Source organism: Mesitornis unicolor, unplaced genomic scaffold (genome assembly GCF_000695765.1).
Source record: "Mesitornis unicolor isolate BGI_N332 unplaced genomic scaffold, ASM69576v1 scaffold18549, whole genome shotgun sequence".
Taxonomy (NCBI): Eukaryota; Metazoa; Chordata; class Aves; order Mesitornithiformes; family Mesitornithidae; genus Mesitornis; species Mesitornis unicolor.
In genome coordinates, this window is record NW_010205457.1 from 8,729 (window position 1) to 27,946 (window position 19,218).

Sequence of the window (19,218 nt, forward strand, 5' to 3'; positions counted from 1 at the left end):
CCCCGGCCCTGCCCAGAGCAGCCGCGACAGCTCAACTACATCCAGGTGGAGCTGGAGGCTGAGCCGCACAAGGGCCATCAGAACGCGCCGGTCCCCCGTGCCCCAACCCCTGCCACCCACGAAGCCCGCCGGACGGACTCCTACGCGGTCATTGACCTAAAAAAGACAGCGGCCATGTCCAGTTTGCAAAGGGCCCTGCCCAGAGATGATGGGACTTCGCGGAAAACTCGACATAACAGCACTGACCTGCCCCTGTGAGGGGGAACGCCAAGCGCCAGCACTGTGTCGTGGCTTCGGTACCTCCCTTCGCTGTGTTGCCCGGTGTGACTTCCATTGCCTTCTGCTTCCCTGTTTAACCCGTTACCTGGTGTCATGGGATGGCTCCTACCGCTGATGTTAAGGCTGGTCTGTCTGTCCGTCTTCCCCTCTCTGTCCTGTGTAGTTCGTTTTTAAAGCCATGTGGGATGTTTGACGACGCTGTTTGAAGGTTGAATTTCCGGTGAGAAGGTGCCAGCGTTAGTACTGGCACTGTGTGGAGAAAACCCTCCAGTCAGGTTAGCTCTCCTGGTTGCCTGCAGCTCCATCAGCAGGGTGGTAGCACGGCGGAGGCGTGTTTCCAAAAGCGAGTTGCTTTAGGAGCTCCCCTGCTAACCAAACCTGTTTCCCGTGGATTTCATGCCCTGCGGCTCCAGGCGAGCTCTGTGGCTGGGGCTTCTCCAAGGTTGGGTTTTGCCTTGCGGTTCTGAGGTCCCTGGTGATGTGGGAGCTCACGCTGTGGTCTTTCCCCCCTCCACTCGCCCCTGTCTCCCCTCTGCACTGTTACATATTCTCTTGAAGCTTTTGATACTTCTGTCCCTTTCTCAGATTCGATTTAGATCGGGCAGCTCTAGAAATCAGTAGAGGAGGACAGCCAGCCGCGGGCACAGACACTGTGATCACATAAACCCGCTTTCCTATAGAGACCCTGCTCGAAAAGAGGAGGGCAAGACCACGACTTCGAGAGAGGTTTGAGGTTTGGTACAGAAAGCTTCACTTGTGCCGTACCCCATTTTGCTTTCTAAGGGAGCTTTTTTGGTGGCTGCTCAGAAGCGTTGCCGATTTATTTATTTGTTTACTTACTTATTTATTAAATGTTCTTTTGCTTCCCAGTGGTAGTTGCCAAAAACTGGTGCCGATACGCGATGCGTACTCGCTGTGGCTCGCTCCTGGCTGGGGGACAGCACTCAGGAGAGGTTGGTGGCTTCGAGCTGCAGCTGGGGAGAGGAGCAGCTGTGAATCAAGTATATTTTTAAGCGGGACTGACTGTCCCAGGGTGGGTGGGAAATGGTTTGGGAGCCGTGGGAGCTGCCAGGCAGCCGAGCTTGGAGTCGTATCAAAGTCGTTGCCTACACCCACGTGCCTGGCTGGGTCCATGAGAAATATTTGATCGGTGTTTTGAGTGAATGCTCAGTTTGTTTCCTACAGCTACGGACTTGGAAGGGCTGAATTTCAGCTCTTGGGTAAATTTTGTGGCCTTTGATGTGGCTTTTTCTCTTGACACCTGGGCTGGGTCTCAGCCGAGCTCTCAGGCTGAGGGCTGAGGTCCTGTGCAGGGTCGCTGCTCCTCTCCCATTGCAGGATGTGCCACCACCCCGATCCGGATGGTGACACGCTGCAGTTTAATCCCCCCCAGGTCACTCTTTGCCATTATAAGCCGTTTCCATGAGAAAACAGCTCTGGGTCACTCTGTCCTTCATCTTCCTCCCTGGGATAGGAATTGAGAGACCCAGTGCTCTGCGAGGTCTCCTGCTGCCAGCAGAAACGTTGCCAAATTTTGCCGTGTTCTCCTTGTCCCTGACGTTTTTGGATGTCGAAGTCACTGAGCCTCTGGTGGGAAAGAGGAGAGAGCCCAAGCATCCGGCTGCAGTCTGCTTTTGAGGGCCAGAAACCCGAATTCCGGGCTTTTGAAGTTCAGCCTTTTTGATTTCGGTCCTGTAATGTCACACTGAAGTGTGACCCTGCAGGGAGCAAGGACATGTGCCGTGCGGTTGAGCACAGGTGATAAAGTGTGAGTAATGCCGTGCCTGTGTCGGCAGAACGTGCATTTCCTGGCTTGCTCTTGCGCTGTAAATTCAAAGTGAATCACATGCTTAAATTAATTGGTTTTTCTTTTTTTGGGGGGGGAAGTCCTTGTGCTCGTCTTCCGTTCTTTTCCCCACCCCAGCCCCTGTGTGATCTATAACCGAAAGGAAACCCAAGTAATATATTTTTATATGTATACCAAATGACTCTATTTGAAGGAAAAAAAGTCATGTATCCCCCTAAATTAAACTTCTATTTAGGGAAGCGAGAGAAGAAATTGTTTATATATATATATAGAAAAAAGTTAAGTGCATTAAGCTTTAAATAAACTATTTAGATAAAGAGTTTCTAAGCTGTGTCACCTCTGGGACAGCATTAGCAGTGCCCATGTGGCAGCGCAGGGCTGTGCTCTGGGATTCTCTGTATGAACCTGCTGAGAAATACAAAATATTTACTCCCCTTGTCCCCCTAGGAAGGGAAAAAAGAATGGAAAGTTGTACATTTACATGGAGGAAGAGGTGAGGGCCCTGCAGGGTGGTTAAATGCAAGAGTGGGTGCTGCTGGGGGGCAGTTTGGGTCTTGGGAGAAAGCAGCTGAGGCCTGGGGCTGCTTTTTGGGTGCTCCTTGTGGCCACCAGCCTGGCTGCGTGTGCCCCAGAGAGGGACCTGGAGATGCCGTGAGGACCTGGAGATGCCGTGAGGACCTGGAAATGCCGTGAGCTCCGGGGATCAGGTGCCTCTAAATCAGTTTTGCTCTGCGAAAGCTGCTTTGAGCTGTTGGGTCGCTGACTTCCATGGCCTCCGGACAAACCGTGGTGAAGCTGATGCTCTCCTGCCTCCCAAGGACACCGAAAACAGCAGTGACAAGGACAGAGCCGTGCGTTCACGTTGCAGATACAGCATCACTGTTCAAAGAAGAAGAATTTCCTTGACCTTAAAGATGAGAAAACACGGAGCTGATGCTGGTGAATCTGCTGGTGCTGGTGAATCTGCTGCTTTGGGTGCACTGTCCTCTGCTTTACGTCCTGTTGTGTCCTCCCGGGTGGCCGTGGGTCGGGGAGCAGCACTGCTGGCTCAGCAGATTTCACTCCTGCGGCATCGCAGGCTCCCCCGAAAGCTTTGGGAGTGCAGCAGCGGTCACAGCTCACTGCTTGCAGTGGGTTTGTTTAATGTTTAAGCAATTAAATGGGAAACGCCAGGAACCCAGTTGTCATTTATGGCTTTCAGGGTGCACATCAGGTTCATGTCCCGGTGATTTTCTTGCCTTATTTTGCTTTCCTGGAAAACTCCACAAAGCAATGTGTGCATTAAGTAGCCAGGACCCTTTGAGAACTTCTTAATATTCGATTTTTCGGGTGGTGTGGGAGTAAAACAGTCGTGTGTGCACACAGAGGTGGCAGTTCCTGGGGCACTGGGAGCAGAAATGTCCCCGTTTGGGATTTCCCTGTGTTACGAGCGGTGCTCGCCAGTGTCGCAGCTTCCTCTAGTGGCCACGCTGGAAATGGTTTTTAGAGGAGAAACCGGTGTTGGGTTGAGAGATGAGGGCATCTGCGTCGGCGTTTTCTCACTCCTTCAGTTCTCTGGTTTGGGTGGTGGGCAGGAGGGATCCCTCCTCTGGGCCCTGTCCTTGCTACTGTCGGCTTTTAGTTGAAAATGCTCCTCATGCAACACGTTGTATCTTTATGGCACCTTGGAAAGATGGAGCTTAGATTTGACTTTGAGCCTTACCTGCACCAAGCTGTGCCAAGGGAGGTTCAGGTTAGAGATAAGGAGGAAGTTCTTTCCTGAGAGGGTCGTCAGAAGCTGGACCAGGCTGCCCAGGGAGGTGGTGGAGTCACCATCCCTGGATGTGTTTAAAGAGCGGGTAGACGAGGTACTTAGGGATATGGTTTAGGGGGTAGACAGGAATGGTTGGACGTGATGATCTCAGAGGGCTTTTCCAACCGAGCCATTCTGTGATTCTGTGAAATTTGCTGGGCTTTTCCAACAGATGCATACTTATATATACATGCATGCTTACTTGGGTGGGAAACCAAGCTTGGGATACCAAATAACTCCCATCCCTTCAGCCCCTACAGCGACGATCACCCCCATAGAGCAGAAAACCTCACCCGCTGTGGCTGCACCCATAAGTTTGGCTTTAAGAAGGATTCATCCAGGGCTCTGTGCATCCAAGTAGTGCCACGCAGGTGGCAGAGGGGAAAGGAATGAGCACCCGTTCATCTGGAGTGAGTCCCTGGAGCTCTGACATCTCTTACGCTCCCAAATTCGCTTCTGGAAGGCAGACGGTTCACCTCGATGCTTTGTGGATGGTAACTCAGAAAAAGGAGCTGTGTTCAGTCAGCGGCGTTTGCTGGGACTCCCTTTGGTCCTGAAGCAAAGGCAGCAAAGCGAAGCCATCCTGGGGGTACTTTGCCTTGGAGCAGGTTTGTGTCCCCTCGCTGGGCACCGCGTTGCATCCTCGCTGCTCTCCTTCCTCCGCGGGTGAGGTTGAAGTTTGGGGGTGCCTCGGGACGCCGCCGTGTACTGCACAGGGAGAATTTGGCTGTCTTAACCTTTCAAAGCGGCTCCTGTTTGAGTTTGGAGTTGATCAATCAGACTTCTTCCCCAGTGAGTACATCACTGGATCTTCTGCCCTTCCCTTTCCTCAGAAGCCGTTGGTAGGAGCACAGCTTCTCCGGGCGCTCAGTTCTTTTATTGTGGGAGGGTTTTGTGTTTTGCTGCTTCTTTGGACCCATTTTGTGCCTGCTTTTCCCTCCAGGGAGGGAGATTTGAGTATCTGTGAGTTGAACCTGCAAGGGAGAAGCTGGACTGTGAGGGTTGGAGGATCAGTATTTCTACACAGAGACTCTAATGTGTGTTTTAGCTGTTACTGGAGTTATTTTTATTACCTAAGCCATGCTGTTCACTGGGAGAAAACTCAAACCACGACTTGGTATTACAATTTTCTCCCTTTTTTTTCCTCTCTTCCTCCGTGTGATGCTGCTCAGCCCTCCTGGGTGGTATCTTGACTGTGAAGTCTCATTAGCGAACGGTCGTTAGTGAACGCGTTGCCTAAATGCAGCTCTCGGGAGGGCTGCCATGGGTCTTTCTGGGAAGTTTTGTCTCTCCCCAAACTTGGCTCGTTCGGCCGGCAGTGCCGTGCAGGTAGCAGAACAGGTTTGGATTCCTGTTACCCAACACATTAGTGGAAATCCTGGGAGCTTTGAAGTTGGCAATTAGAGGCCGGGGTATGGAAAAGGCTGATTGTCAAGAAGGGATCTAATTTGGTTTTTTCTTCCATCAGGGACTGGGATTTTACAGTTGAAAGGCCCGGGTGCGTCTGTGTTATCTCAAGCTCTTCTCCCATGCGGTTCTTGTCGTTACTTGTGCCGGTGTCTTTGGTACTGAACATTTCTGATGTGGCAGAGAAACGAGGGCGCTTCGGGGCTCTGGCCACCGGGGATTCGGTTGCTGTGACCGGAGGGGTTGATCTTGCTGTGTAGTTGCTTCTTCAGGTGATTTCTATGGGTGTCCATCGAGTCCCTCTTTATATCTCATGCGGGTGTAACCTTACAGGTGCAGACCAACAGCAGTGCTATGTGCCCTGAGGAGCGCTCATGTCTCACGTTAATGTGCACTACGAATGTATGCCGAATAAATGGAATATGACGATTACCCCGTGGTCCTGTCGTTTGTGTGCAGTGCAGAGAAGCAGATGTCACGTTGTGGAATGAACTTTAGTTTTCATTTAAAACTGAATGCCAGGCCAGCGGTCACCAGTTGAACTCATGCAGTTCAAACTGGGCTTCTCACAACCTCTGTTTTCCAGGTCTCCCTTCCCTTAAGGAGTGATGTCTGTGTCCTTGTGTATCACAGAATCCCAGAGCGTTAGGGATTGGAAGGGACCTCCAAAGCTCATCCAGTCCAATCCCCCTGCCGGAGCAGGAACACCCAGATGAGGTTACACAGGAAGGCGTCCAGGCGGGTTTTGAATGTCTGCAGAGAAGGAGACTCCACAACCTCTCTGGGCAGCCTGGGCCAGGGCTCTGTCACCCTCACTGAGAAGAAGTTTCTTCTCCAATTGAAGTGGAACCTCCTGTGTTCCAGTTTGTGTCCGTTACCCCTTGTCCTATCATTGTTTGTCACCGAGAAGAGCCTGGCTCCATCCTGGACTGGAGGTCTCTTCAGAAGGTTCCTGCAAGAGAAAATCCTCACGAAGTGGCTGATCCTCACCCTGGTTTGGGAAGTTAAATGTTAGACCCAAAGGTTTGTTTCTGGAGCCGCTCTCATGGCTGCGTAGGAAAGGAGGAATATTGATTTTAATGTGGCTGGAAGCCACAAAATCTGTGTCCTGTGATCTCTATTTTGGAAATAAAGCACTAGAAGGAACTCGTGCAGTAGAGGATACGTGTGCTTGTGCCCAGTTCATAAACACAGCTGCTTTGGGCACCACCGAGCCATTGCAGCTCCCAGCAGCTTCGTATGGAGAACCCAAGCAGAGAGCAGTTGTGCTCCAGGGTCAGTGCATGCAGCTGTTTTATTAATTAATTCCTAATTAATCACATAGAGCAAGAGGGTGTAAGTGATGGAGGGGAAGGACAATAACTGGGGTGGGATTCAGCACCTTCAGGAAGGGTTTTAGCTGGCAGCAACAGGCTTTGATGACCAGGGGAAGCTTTAATGACATGGGAAATCTTTAATGACCAGGGAATCAATCCCATATTCATATTTATTGAATCCTGTGCTACCATGTGTTGAGGAAAATAGCAGTAACTTGTGTCTGAGGCAGAGGTGCAGGACCTGGGGTTGTGAATGATCCTGGAGCTGGGACCAGTCCCTTCTCTGTGATTTTGCTACAGGTAGAGTGGGAAATTGGTGGTGATGGGGATGTCTTTGGGAGGTTTCTGTGCCTGCTGGCTCTGTGGCCAGGAGGGGTCTTTGGGACACAAGCAGAGGCCGGATCCCACTTTAGAGCCCATTTTTGAACCCTGAAACACCATCGAGAGCTGCCAGCTTTTGGGAGACGGCGCCCACCTCTGCAGGGCTGTTGGTGTAAGAGGATTTAAGGACACAGGATCCCCGCTGTTAGGAACCATAAATCCTCGATTCCCGTTAGGCCCCGTGCCTGGCAAACACGTCCTCTCTCCCTTTGGGTCAAGAAGTGCCGAAAGCAGGACGTGTTTGTGTGTGCTGTAGAGGGCACCTTATTCCTTTGTCATTTGGCAAGGCTGAGTCCCCGTGGGGACCCGCAGATAACACTCGGTATATTGACGTTTTGATAACTGCTCTTTGCTTTCAGCTAGAATTTGCTTTTTATCCAATCTTAATAAGTTGATCTTTCTATCAATCCTGCTAGCAAACAAGATAATTGCTTTATTATAGTCTCAATATCCAGCAAAGGACACGCACTCCCCGCTGCTCCCGGGGGGAATGAAAAACCCTGCGCGAGGCGTTGGCACGGGATGAGCGCGGCGATAGCGACGCCGGGCGATGGAAAATGCCACTTCCCCATTGGAAAGAGCTGGGATGCTCGGAGCAGGGATGCAGGCCAGGCCGGAGGAGGCCTAGAAAATATTTAGCTTATAACTGGAAACGTTTTGGTCCTTTCGCTGGGTTAGGACCAAAAATATTTTGGTCTGTTTGCTGGAAAATATTTAGGTTATGGCTAAAAAAAACAAACCCCTATTTTGGTGCATTTGCTGGAAAATATTTAGATTCTAACTGAAAACGTTTGGGTGTTTGCTGGTCTGTGTTTGTGGTTCTGGCTTTTTTAACAGAAAAAAAGGCAAACAAGGGGTTTTCTGACTTTCTGGGCTGGTGCAAGGAACCCTTGGGTGGGTTAAACCCCATGGGCTTACTCCGTGGGTGGGTTAAACCTCCCCACGTCAAGAGGTGCAGCGCCTGCCTCAATGCAGGATGGAAAGAGAATTAGTTGCTCCACAAAAATTAAAAAAAAGGGGAAAAATAGGTATTTTTCTATACAAAACAGTATGAAATAAGTGTGTGATGTGTGGAAATGAGCTGTACCTGGAGGAGAGGGCAGTGAAGGGCTGGGAGCTGATGAAGGGGTGAAGGACACTGCGGATGGAGAAGCAGAGAGGAGCAGAGCAGAAGCATAGGACTGTGTCCAGTTCTGGCTGCTCAGGTCAAGAAGGACAGGAGCTGCTTGAAAGAGTCCAGCAGGGCCACAAAGATGCTGCAGGGAGTGGAGCATCTCCTGCTGAGGAGCGGCTGAGGGAGCTGGGGCTCTTGAGCTTGGAGCAGAGGAGTCTGAGGGGTGCCCTCATTCCTGGGGATCCATTTGGGAAGGGCAGTGTCAGGAGGAAGGAGCCAGGCTCTGCTCTGGGATGGCCAATGCCAGGACAAGGGGCAATGGTCCCAAGCTGGAGCACAGGAGGTTCAAGCTGAAGATGAGGCCAAAGTTTGTGAGTGTGAGGGTTATGGAGCATGGCCCAGGCTGCCCAGAGAGGTTGTGGAGTCTCCTTGTGTGGAGACACCTAAAGCCCTGGCCGTGTTCCTGTGTGACTGCTCTGGTGATCCTGCTCTGGCAGGGGTTGCACTGGGGGAGCTCTCCAGGTCCCTTCCAACTCCTCATATTCCGTGATTCTGTGACAACGCTGGAAAGCACCAAGGGGAAATCAGCATTAACCTCGTGGGCTCCATGAGCGGGGAGAGTAGAGCAGTCGGCTCCGTGTCCTGGAAAAGCCCCAACGCCAGCAGCCATCGCCGCTCCACGCCAGAAGGTCCGGAAGGACGGCAGACAAAAGTCCGAGGCGTTTTCCATCCTGCGCCAAAAGCCACGAGCGCCTTTGTTTTGGGGCAAGGTTTGAACAGGTTTTGACGAACACAGATAACGCCCCACCACGCTGACGTTCGGGTCACTCCTCTCTTTGCGGCGATAAGGGCTGGCCTCTTATCGGATGGTAACACTTTGATCTCGCTATCGACGGCGTGTGTCGCTCCATTCTCACCCCAGCGCCTCGCTAAGGACACAGACTCCTCAAAAAAAAAAAAATTCCTCGTGGCCCAAAACACAAAGAAACCCTTGAAGCCGGGGGTGCGCGTGGTGGTGGTAATGGAAAACGGAGGTCAGCAGATAAGGGGTGGGGGTCACCGCTTCCCAATATAAAAGCGGGGAGTTTGGGCAGCTCAGTCCGGCTGCTGCGGTCTCCAAGAGGGTGGGTGTGGAGCGGCGGACAAGTCCTGCACCATGAAGTGGTTCATCCTGGCTCTGGTGTGCCTCCAGCTCTCGGAGGGGCTGGTGAGGTGAGTGTGGCAGAACCCAGATGCCATTGGGACCTGCATGGGTTGCGCCGCATCCCTGAGGATGTTGATGGAGCCCAACCGGGTACAACTCCTGCATCTCCATAGAGCATCGTGGTCCTGGTCCCAGCTGCATCCTTCACTGCAGGGCAGCTCCTGGGGACCTCCAAGGCACCCGAGCAGGGGGCTCCCATCATGGCAGGGTTCAAAGGAGCCCAAGAAGGGATCACTGGAAAATGCCCAAATCGTCTCCTCATTTCCTGCTGTCTTTCGCTTTTGGTTTTTTCCCCACTCTGTGCAGAATCAAACTGAAGAAAGCCAAGTCCATACGGGAGAAAATGAAGGAGGCCGGAGTGCTGGAAGACTACCTGAAGAAAATCAAGCATGATCCAGCCAAGAAATACCGCTTCAGTGACGACTACGTTGTGTATGAGCCGATGACCAACCACCTGGATGTGAGTACCCCCAGTTCCCCTCACTGCCCATCCATGCACCCTTTCCCTCCTCCTCCCCGAGCCTCTTGACTGAGATTGCTTTTTCCCCACTCTTTAAGCTTCTATTTTACTCTTTAGACATATTCCCCCCCCAGCAACAAAAAGTGATGCTTTTATGTATGTAAAAAAAAGGGATAATGAAATAAGTATTTAATATTACATCTTCTGGGAGAGGGTAAGAGTAAGGGTAAGGGTTCAGTCCGTTCCTGCCTACTTTATTATTTGTAAGCATCAGTTTGGCATTCCCTGGCACCCTGCAAAGTGCCGGGATGCTGGCGAAAGCCTGGTCCATCCCTGACCCCCTGGCCAACGGAGATGCCCCATCTCTCACCCACAGTCCTCCTACTTTGGGGAGATCAGCATTGGGACCCCACCGCAGAACTTCTTGGTGCTCTTTGACACTGGCTCCTCCAACCTGTGGGTGCCCTCCATCTACTGCCAGACGGCGGCGTGCAGTGAGTAACCGCGGTCCCATCCATGGGGACAGATCGTGGTTCCACACCAAAAATGATCCGGGATGGCTGCTCCCTGGTCCCAGCTGGGGATGCAGAGCTCTGAGGATGCTCGTGCTGGGTATCTGGTGCGGTTGCGATGGATGCTGGTGGTGAAATCCCCAGCTTTGCCGTCTCTCTTCTCTCTCGTGCAGCAAATCACGCCAAGTTCAACCCCACCTCGTCCTCCAGCTTCACCAACAATGGGCAGTCCTACACCCTCTCCTACGGCAGCGGCACGCTCACGGTGGTGCTGGGCTATGACACCCTGCAGGTGAGTGTGTCCTATGGGTGCTGTGTCCCCGGTGTGATGGAAGGGGCCTGGGGGGCAGCCCAAGGGCAAATCTTATAGCCGGGGCTTGGGCAAAACAGAGCCTGGGGTGGGTAGTACCAATAGTAAACGGTTATTGCCCCCATCAGCCACCCAGCTGGGGTTTTACTTCATTTTAACCCAATTCCTGCTACTTTTCCCAGCTGCCTGGAGGTGTTTTCACCAGCTGTGACCTTGCATTGGGCTCCTTGGGCTTTTGGAGCATTTGTGAGCCCATCTATGGCTGCTTGGGTTTGCCCAAGGGCGCAGGTTGACCTGGTGTCCCTTTCACCTCCAGATCCAGAGCATCAAGGTCACGAACCAGGAGTTTGGGCTCAGCGAGAACGAGCCAACCCAGCCTTTCTACTACGCCGATTTTGATGGGATCCTGGGCATGGCTTACCCCTCGCTGGCCGTGGGAGGGACGCCCACCGCGCTGCAGGGCATGCTGCAGCAGAACCAGCTCACCGAGCCCATCTTCAGCTTCTACTTCGCTCGGTAAAGATCTGCTGGGGTCCTCTGCATGCCCTATGTCCCTCTGCCTGTCCCTCATGAATTTGTCCCTCGCTAGCCCATGTGTTTGGTGCTGATTTACCGATCTCTGCTGCTGTCACCCTGTGTTTTCGCAGCCAACCCACCTACAACTATGGGGGAGAGCTGGTTCTCGGAGGAGTTGACACTCAGCTCTACAATGGGGAGATTATGTGGGCTCCAGTGACCCAGGAGCTTTACTGGCAGGTGGCAATTGACGAGTGAGTTGTGTTTGTACCCCATGGCCATGATCCATCCTCACGTAACGAGGGTGGCACAGCCGTCTCCTCCAGCTGAAGCTGCAGCGACTGCAGCAGGCGTGGGCTCTGATGCATTTCAGAGCATCCTAAACTGACAGACCCAGTTTAGCTGCTGTTGGATGCTTCAAGTGATGTCCTTCTCCTCCCAGGTTTGCCATCGGGCAGTCAGCGACCGGCTGGTGCAGCCAGGGCTGCCAGGCCATCGTGGACACGGGGACGTTCCTGCTGACGGTGCCCCAGCAGTACATCGACAGCTTCGTTCAGGCCGTGGGTGCGCAGATGACCAGCTATGGTGTAAGTGCAGGGGATGTTTTGAGGGGCTCGACCAGGTCCCACACAACTCATGTGGCACCTCCAGAACACGGTACTGCAGGCAGGTCAGGGAAGGACGGGGCGATATGGCACTGTGAGGGATGAAGTGTATGTTACTGTCCCCTGTTCCAGCCATGACCTCCTCTTCACCCTGTCCCCGCAGTACGCCGTTGACTGCAACGAGATCCAGAACTTGCCCACCATCACCTTCATCATCAACGGAGCCCAGCTCCCACTCAGCCCCTCTGCCTATGTCATTAACGTACGTATGAGCTGAGCAGCTTCATCCTCCTGGGTCCTTGAGAGGCAGGAGAGGATGATGCTCTCCCTCCCCGTGCGGGCAGATCCCACCTCCCTGCAGCCCAATGGGGAGTGTCCTGGTGCTTGTTGGAGGCTCTGACTCCCCTGTTATTCCCCTTTACAGAGCAACGGCTACTGCACTCTGGGCATTGAGGCCACCTACCTGGATTCCCAGAACGGACAACCGCTCTGGATCTTGGGCGACGTCTTCCTGAAGGAGTATTACACCGTCTTTGACATGGCCAACAACCGCGTCGGCTTTGCCCAGTCGGCATAGACCAAAATCCACCCCCTCTCCTGGCCAAACACCCCTTAGCCAGCACTGCTGGAGCTCTATGGGGTCCCTATAGATCTTTATGTGCCTGCGTGGCTCTCTGTCCCTCTGGCATTCCAGTGTCACTGTGTTCCCAGTCTCCTGTTGCAAATAAACCCCAACATCTCAAATCGTCTCTGACCTTCTGAGTTTGTTGAGTGACGACTGAGCACAGACCGATGGGTTGCGTGTCTCAGCCGCTCTTGCTCCAGCAAGATAAGTGCCCAGATTAACTCCTGGGCAGGTTTCTGTGGAGTCAGCACAGGGAAAGAAGTGGGGAAGCTGTCCCTGGGTTGGTTCAGATCTGAAGTTGATGACAGGAATCTCATTAATGCTTATAAATATCCAAAGTGTGGGTGACAGGAGGATGGGACCAGACTTCTCGGTTGTACACAGTGACAGGACACAAGGAGCAATGATCACAAACTGGATCATAGGAGGTTCAACTTAAATATAGGGAAAAACTTCTGTCCTCCTTGTTCTCCATAAGAGGGAAGCCTGAACCTGATTTCTGCCAGGGCTTTGCTTTGTGGAGGAGAAGCAGCGTGTACCTGGCTGCGGTGAAGGGGATCGGGACACCAAGAAGCCCCTGGGGTTGGTCTTAAACACCAACCCCAGCCCCAGGGGACAGGAGTTCCCTGAGGGATTCCCCAAAAAAGCCAGTTCTGCCCTGTGCCATCAGGTCCTGAAGTGTGTCTGGATACACCAGGAGCACCGGGGTGGCACAGCTTCCTCCTCCTCCGGGCTGCACCGCATCGCTTTGGGGAGATGCTTACCAGCTCCTACCCCTGCGAATACAGAGCGAGACAGCGGCCGTGGCCATTGCTTGGCTTGCAGTTTGCGGTGACCCTGGGGTGACCACGGGGACACGCTGGCCTGGCTCTTGCTGCTGCTGGTGCTCGCAGGGCTGAACCGATCGCTCCGACCGGCCAAGGGTAAAGCCATGGGTCTGCTGGTCCCCAGCTCCATCCCTTTGCTGGGCATGGGGAAACCTCGTCATAGGTGCGTGTGGGAGGGCAGTAATCTTCCTTGCAGCTGGATAAGGTTTAACCAAGTCCTGTGACTAAGTCAAAGTGGGAATATGAGGCCAGATTAGGTTAGCCATGACATCCAAATGACCCCTAAATCCTGCAGCAGGGCCATTCAGTCAGGTCAGTCAACAGCCGGGGTATGGGGAATCACGGTCTGCGGGTGAAGGGGACGGGGAACACCGCTCTTTCCAGGGATCCAAACTGGTTTCTTAGAAGCTCTTTATCACGGGAGCTTGTTATCAGATTTATTAATAGCTCTGTCATTCCACCAGAGAAAGGACACCAACTCCTCTGTGCTTTGTGTCAAAATATTGACACAGGCTGAGCGCAGCGAGACGGAGATTAGATAGGCACGGATAGCGGGGAAGGGCGTTTCTCCTCCCCTATAAATGGGGAAGTTTCCCCGAGCTGGAGCTGCTCTGGCAGTGGCGGTGGCAGGAAGGGACAGGCCAGGCTGTGTCCCTGCTACTCCTTGCTCCCTGCGGGGTCCATCCAAGCAAAGGCAGATCCATCAGGATGCAATGGAGGAGGAGGGGGTGTTTCTGAGGCTCAAAGCACTGGTTTGATGCTGACAGCTCCCATAGGAGCAGCAAGGCTCTGCTGGGGGCTGTCCCCAGTGTTTGGGGGGGTTTGGGGAGTCCATAAGTGCCCTGTAGCAAAGCACCACGGGGCTGCTCCTGCCCGACCCCTCCTGCTGAGCCCTTCTGCCTCCAGTGCAAGGATGAGCAGCGTTCTCGGGGTAGCAGATGCCAGGATGGGTCCTCAGGGACCTGGCAGGGCTGGTGGCACCTTCCCAGGGGAGGAATGGGTCTCCTGGGACTAAACATCCCCTGTGAATAGTGCCTAAGTACAGCTCCCTGCATCTCTCCAGCCTGGGTACAGCCAGCATCGCTCGATGCGTATGGGAGGCCTCACCTCTAATGCACCAGATGTGCGACCTGAGCACCCTCGGCGTAACCCTGACATGGAAAATAAACTGCAGCAAATCAAAGTGTCTCTTGGAGACGTCTGAGTGGTGGTAACCAGGCAGGTAAAGGCCTGTTATAGCTTTCAGGGCTGCTACATCCAGCAGTTTCTAGCCCCAATCTCAGCTTATTTGGGGGTGTTGGCAGAGCTGGGGGGCAGAAGGGGCAGGATAAAAAGGACAGGATTGACAAAAGGACAAATGCCTGGAGACATTTTGGGGGGCAGGATGTGGTTCCTCAGCTGTGTGAAGGGGTCAAAAGAGGAAAAGCAACATCATAAATTCGTATTTGTTACAAAGGGTGTGTTTTGCCTTTGTTTTCAGGAAAGATCAGGCTGGTGCTGAAGGCACAAGAAAATACTTTAGCTTCTTGATAACAACAGAATTTTGCTTTTTATCAGCTGTCACATATTTGGTCTCGGTATCAGGGGTAGTGGCCAGCCTGTAAGCACCTGAACAGCCGGGTAAGGAGGCAAAAATCAGGGCGGCTGCGGTGATAAACGCACCGCAAGCGTTGGTGTTGGGTGGGTGCAGCGATAGAGGAAAGGGGTGCCTGGAGCTGGGCACGGACCCTGGCTATAAACACCCTGCCCTGGTCCGGGTAACGCAGGAGCTGCTGTGGAGCCCCCAGCACACGTGAAGCCTGCAGCACCCATGGAGCCCCCAGCACCCAGGGCCATGCGGTGGCTGCTGCTGGCCCTGCTCTGCCTCCAGCTCGGGGAGGGGATGATGAGGTGAGCCCTGGGGATGGCTGCGAGGGTGCGGGGTCCGGCTGCGGAGCTGGGCTCGCCTTGGGGACATGGGGGTGCAGACGTGGATGGGACCGCTCAGCATCTCGCTGTTGTCTCCATCTCGTGCAGGATCCCCCTGAGGAAAGGCAGATCCATGCAGGAGGCGATGAGAGAGAAGGGGGTGCCTGAGGATTTCCTGAAGGTCCTCAGAGGGGATCCCGGTAGGAAATACCAGCTCAATAATGCCGTGGCTTATGAACCGCTAACGAACTACCTGGATGTAAGTGTTAAAGCTTTTCCTTCCTCCTCTCAGCCACCCAGCTCTGGTTTTTTGGGGACACCCTGGCTGGAGGTGGTCGGGATCCCCCCCCTGCTCATGAGCCGAGGGCATGGCCAGGAGTTTTGTTGTCCTTGTAGCCTGGCTCTGAGGGTTGGGTGATGGTGGGAGATGGAGGCAGGAGGCAGCACGTCTCATCCTGAATTGATTTCCTTTGGAAAAAGCAGTTTGGTGCTTACAGGGCAGATCTACTGCTCCTGGTGCTGCTGCTGGGTTTGTTAGGAGCTGTAAGCAAGTGATTGCCCCTGTCTGTACTGATGATGCCTGCAGGGATGAGGAGACCTTCCCACAGCCCCCCAGCACTTTGGGTTTCTCAGCTCACAGAGAATTGAAAACTCTGATTCAAAAAAAACCAGGCAGAAGCAGAAACCCTCCCACGCTCTTGTTCACAGTCCTTCTACTTCGGGGAGATCAGCATCGGGGACCCCCCCCAAAATTTCCTGGTGCTCTTCGACACCGGCTCTGCCAACCTGTGGGTGCCCTCCACCTACTGCCAGGCTCCAGCCTGCGGTGAGCATCCCTCCAGGGGGACCAGGGCTGGGTTTGGGTGCCCCCTTCTCTGGGAAGCCCTTTGCTGGGGATTCCTGCCCGTGTGGGGACAGGGATGCTGGGCCGAGGGCAGGATGTGACCCGGGGGCTGTGACTTTCTGTCCATGTAGTGAATCATGCCCGGTTCAACCTCAGCCTGTCGTCCACCTTCTCGGGCATCGGTGCGACCTACACCCTGACCTATGGGTTCGGCGACGTGTCGGTGGCGTTAGGGTACGACACGGTGACAGTAAGTGACTCCTGGTGTGTTGGTGCGTGGCTGCAACCGGGGTAAGGAGCGACTGCAGTTGTGATCAGTCCGATTTGGTTAAAAATTAAAGGAAGGAGCTGAAAGTGCCTTCTTATTTTTGTATATTAGTGCCTGAACCTGCCATGTAGAGTTTATGGTGTGTCACCATAAATGTGCTTGGAGGCTGGGATCTGCAAACAAACTCAGTCCGAGCCCTCTGGGCTCTTTATCACTGCTTTGGGCTGCGGGATAGCTTTGGCCATAAGTGTTTGCTTTTTACACCGATGGCTGTGGGACTTGCACGCAGTGAAATTGTGATTTTTTTAAACTAATTTAACTGAGGCAAACCAGTTTTGTGGGTATTTTAATGAAATAATAAGGGATGGGACAAGGACTATGAGCCAGGCTGCTCCCAACTCCATCTCCCTGATGGGGAATTCTCTTCATGTCCTTCCTGACCATCCCTGTCTCTCCCCAAAAACTCCCCGCTGGGATGTTGCTGACAAGGGGGAATGACCAAAACGCCAACATCTCCCAGCATCTTCCCTCTCCCAGATCCAGAACATCGTCGTCAGGAACCAGGAGTTCGGGCTGAGCCTGGCTGAGCCCACCAGACCCTTTTACTACCTGGACTTCGATGGGATTTTGGGTATGTCTTACCCGGGCGTTGGCATCGGCGGGTACAACACGCTGATGCAGAACATGCTGGAGCAGCACCAGCTCGCAGAGCCCATCTTCAGCTTTTACTACTCGCGGTGAGCCCTCGCACAGCGGGTCCCTCTCTTGCATAGACCCACCCTGCATCCATCCTTTCCTTCATTCCCTCTCCATCCTCACACACCTTCATGCTCTCCCCTTTCTGCGGAGCAGCCTGCCCGATTTGGGGTTTAATTTTGTGTCTTTCCAGCAACCCGACATACAGTTATGGTGGAGAAGTCATCCTCGGAGGGGTTGACCCCAAGCTGTACATTGGGGAGGTTTTATGGGCTCCGGTGGTCCAGGAATTGTACTGGAAGATCAGCATTGAGGAGTAAGTGTCTCACCGCGGCTCTGAGCGGGTCTTGAATGAGAGGGAGCCTTTTCTGATGTCTTTTTTGCTGCTCTCCAGGTTCTCCATCGGGATGTCAGCCACCGGCTGGTGCAGCCAAGGCTGTCACGGCATCGTGGACACCGGGACGTTCATGCTGACTGTGCCGGGACAATACATGTCGGCCTTCCTGCAGGCGCTGGGTGCTGAGGAGAGCGAATACGGGGTAGGTGGGGAGGATGCCATGGGATGAGGCTGTATCTGCATGAACCCAGCATCTCTGGAGCAAAACATCTCACCTGAAACAACACCGCAGTGGTGCATCATCCCTTGCAGTGCTGTAAAACAAAATTACTTCTTCCAAACGTGCTAACCTGGGTCAGCACGGCCCTGCCACAGTCAGAGCTGGGCTGACCCTGACCCCTGGGGTTGTAGCGAGGGGAAGGACGGTGCCCAGTCCCAGGGTCCTGACCCTCCGCCCCTCTTTGCTTCTTCCCCAGTTCGTCGTCGACTGCAGCAGTGTCCCGAGCATGCCCACCCTCTACTTTGCCATCAGCGGATCCCAGTTACTGCTGCCTCCCTCTGTCTATGTCTTAAACGTAGGTGTGATTTTATAATTCCCTGCATGCATTTTTCCATCATAGGGCAGTTTTTCCCAGGAGAAAGTCAAAGTTTCTTTTCAAACACAGAGGCTTCCAGCAGCCCGAGTGCCGTATTTTCCGTTTTCAGGGTGCTGTTGCATGCCTGTATGTGACTGTAAGGGGCCTAACCCTGCTCTCAGCACTGAAATTTGCACCTTTTCCCCCCAACAGAACGACGGCATCTGCACCGTGGGGGTCGAGAGCACGTACGTGTCCTCCAGCAGCGGCCAGCCACTCTGGATCCTCGGCAACGTCTTCCTGCGGCAGTACTACTCCATCTTCGACATGGCCAACAACAGAGTTGGCTTTGCCGTGTCCGCCTAGGGATGCTGAGCATCACCCGTGGGATAATTGGTCCCTGCAACGCCTTACCATCCCTTGGACCCGTGTATGGCCGTGAGTGGTCTCCAAATCTGAATAAAGGGTTGCAAATCTGCCTGCTTCATGTCTCGTCTGGCTGCAGCTGAGCAGGATCTGGCACAGCTCATCTTAATAAAACGAAGTCTGAGCTCAAGGTTTCCAGGTGCTGCCTGGGCTTTCAGATGTGCACAGAGGCTTTGAGTTTGCAGCAATGACAAATTTGAGGTAACCTTTTCGATCAGGACCTGGATCCCTGCTGCGGCTGGCTGGGAAACTGGGATGACCAGGAGAAATTCAGGCTGCACCATGCGCTCAGCCATGGCTCGGGGACCCCAGGGCTGAGCTGGTGTGGTTGCTGGAGGCTTCAGAAACCAGTTTGGAGCAGGATGTGCAGAGACAAGGAGCTGCGTGTGAAGAGCTCTCAGTTCATTAGGTTTGGGGGAATTGCCCACACATATTTGCAAATAAATGAGGGATTTAAAAGTGTCATGCAAGGACTCCCAGGCTGAGGAAAACGCCCTGGTTTAGTTCTGGAGGGATAAATCTCTTCAATGCCGAAGCCTTGAAGGAAGGGGGTGGCGTGCCTGGGATGTGGATGTGACCAAAACTTGGGGTCTCCGGATTCCCCCAAGAGGATGCGGTGTCAGATCGGGCCAGTGCTGGGTGCCCAGTCCAAGATGCTGGTCCTCGAGGTCCAGCCCTGGGAGATGCAGCGCTGAAGGGCCCATCGCCCATGTCTGACACCCATCTCCCGGTCAGATGACAGTCACCCCGCTGGGGCATGTGACCACCCGTTAAATCTGCTGTTTCCAGCCAAATCTGTCACGGCAGGTCCTGCAGAGCGGGGAGCTCCCAGCCATGGAGTGGGAAACGCCATCCTGCTGCCATGGGCGGCATGGAGGCAGGGTCACACTGTGCCAAGGGGACTTTGGGCACAGCAGGGCTTGCTGGGCAGGGTCCCTGCTGCTCACTCCCGCTGCCACCCCCAGTCCCTGGAGTCTTCATTTAGCACTAAAACCTCCGCATCCCCTGC

General features: G+C 53.7%; 3 protein-coding genes across 3 annotated transcripts in view; all 3 read left to right on the plus strand.

Annotated features, from left to right (window-relative positions):
* The window catches only part of FRS3 (fibroblast growth factor receptor substrate 3), a 6,240-nt gene extending 5,982 nt beyond the window's left edge, over window positions 1–258 (plus strand). Inside the window, 1 exon segment of the mRNA XM_010191431.1 lies at window positions 1–258. This exon segment is cut by the window's left edge and continues 53 nt beyond it. Within this exon segment, the coding sequence (XP_010189733.1) occupies window positions 1–258 (258 nt within the window).
* Window positions 259–9,252: 8,994 nt separating this feature from the next.
* On the plus strand, window positions 9,253–12,280 carry PGC (progastricsin (pepsinogen C)). The gene is made up of 9 exons (XM_010191432.1): window positions 9,253–9,308; window positions 9,607–9,760; window positions 10,137–10,254; window positions 10,446–10,564; window positions 10,899–11,098; window positions 11,230–11,352; window positions 11,541–11,685; window positions 11,867–11,965; window positions 12,128–12,280. Exons 1-9 carry the CDS (start codon window positions 9,253–9,255, stop codon window positions 12,278–12,280), a joined length of 1,167 nt encoding a protein of 388 aa, XP_010189734.1.
* Window positions 12,281–14,989: 2,709 nt separating this feature from the next.
* LOC104546131 (gastricsin-like) lies at window positions 14,990–18,149 on the plus strand. The gene is made up of 9 exons (XM_010191433.1): window positions 14,990–15,045; window positions 15,172–15,322; window positions 15,772–15,889; window positions 16,039–16,157; window positions 16,713–16,909; window positions 17,065–17,187; window positions 17,266–17,410; window positions 17,685–17,783; window positions 17,997–18,149. The coding sequence occupies exons 1-9, from the start codon at window positions 14,990–14,992 to the stop codon at window positions 18,147–18,149; spliced, it is 1,161 nt and encodes a 386-aa protein (XP_010189735.1).
* The last annotated feature ends 1,069 nt before the right edge of the window (window positions 18,150–19,218 follow it).

Excerpts from the sequence above, each read along its gene's own strand:
- LOC104546131 (XM_010191433.1), top strand. The coding sequence starts at position 14,990 with ATGCGGTGGCTGCTGCTGGCCCTGCTCTGCCTCCAGCTCGGGGAGGGG. Across the intron at positions 16,158-16,712 it reads TAGGGTACGACACGGTGACA|ATCCAGAACATCGTCGTCAG; the intron begins GTAAGTGACTCC and ends TCCCTCTCCCAG. Across the intron at positions 17,188-17,265 it reads TGGAAGATCAGCATTGAGGA|GTTCTCCATCGGGATGTCAG; the intron begins GTAAGTGTCTCA and ends GCTGCTCTCCAG.
- PGC (XM_010191432.1), top strand. The coding sequence starts at position 9,253 with ATGAAGTGGTTCATCCTGGCTCTGGTGTGCCTCCAGCTCTCGGAGGGG. Across the intron at positions 9,761-10,136 it reads CGATGACCAACCACCTGGAT|TCCTCCTACTTTGGGGAGAT; the intron begins GTGAGTACCCCC and ends TCTCACCCACAG. Across the intron at positions 11,353-11,540 it reads TGGCAGGTGGCAATTGACGA|GTTTGCCATCGGGCAGTCAG; the intron begins GTGAGTTGTGTT and ends TTCTCCTCCCAG.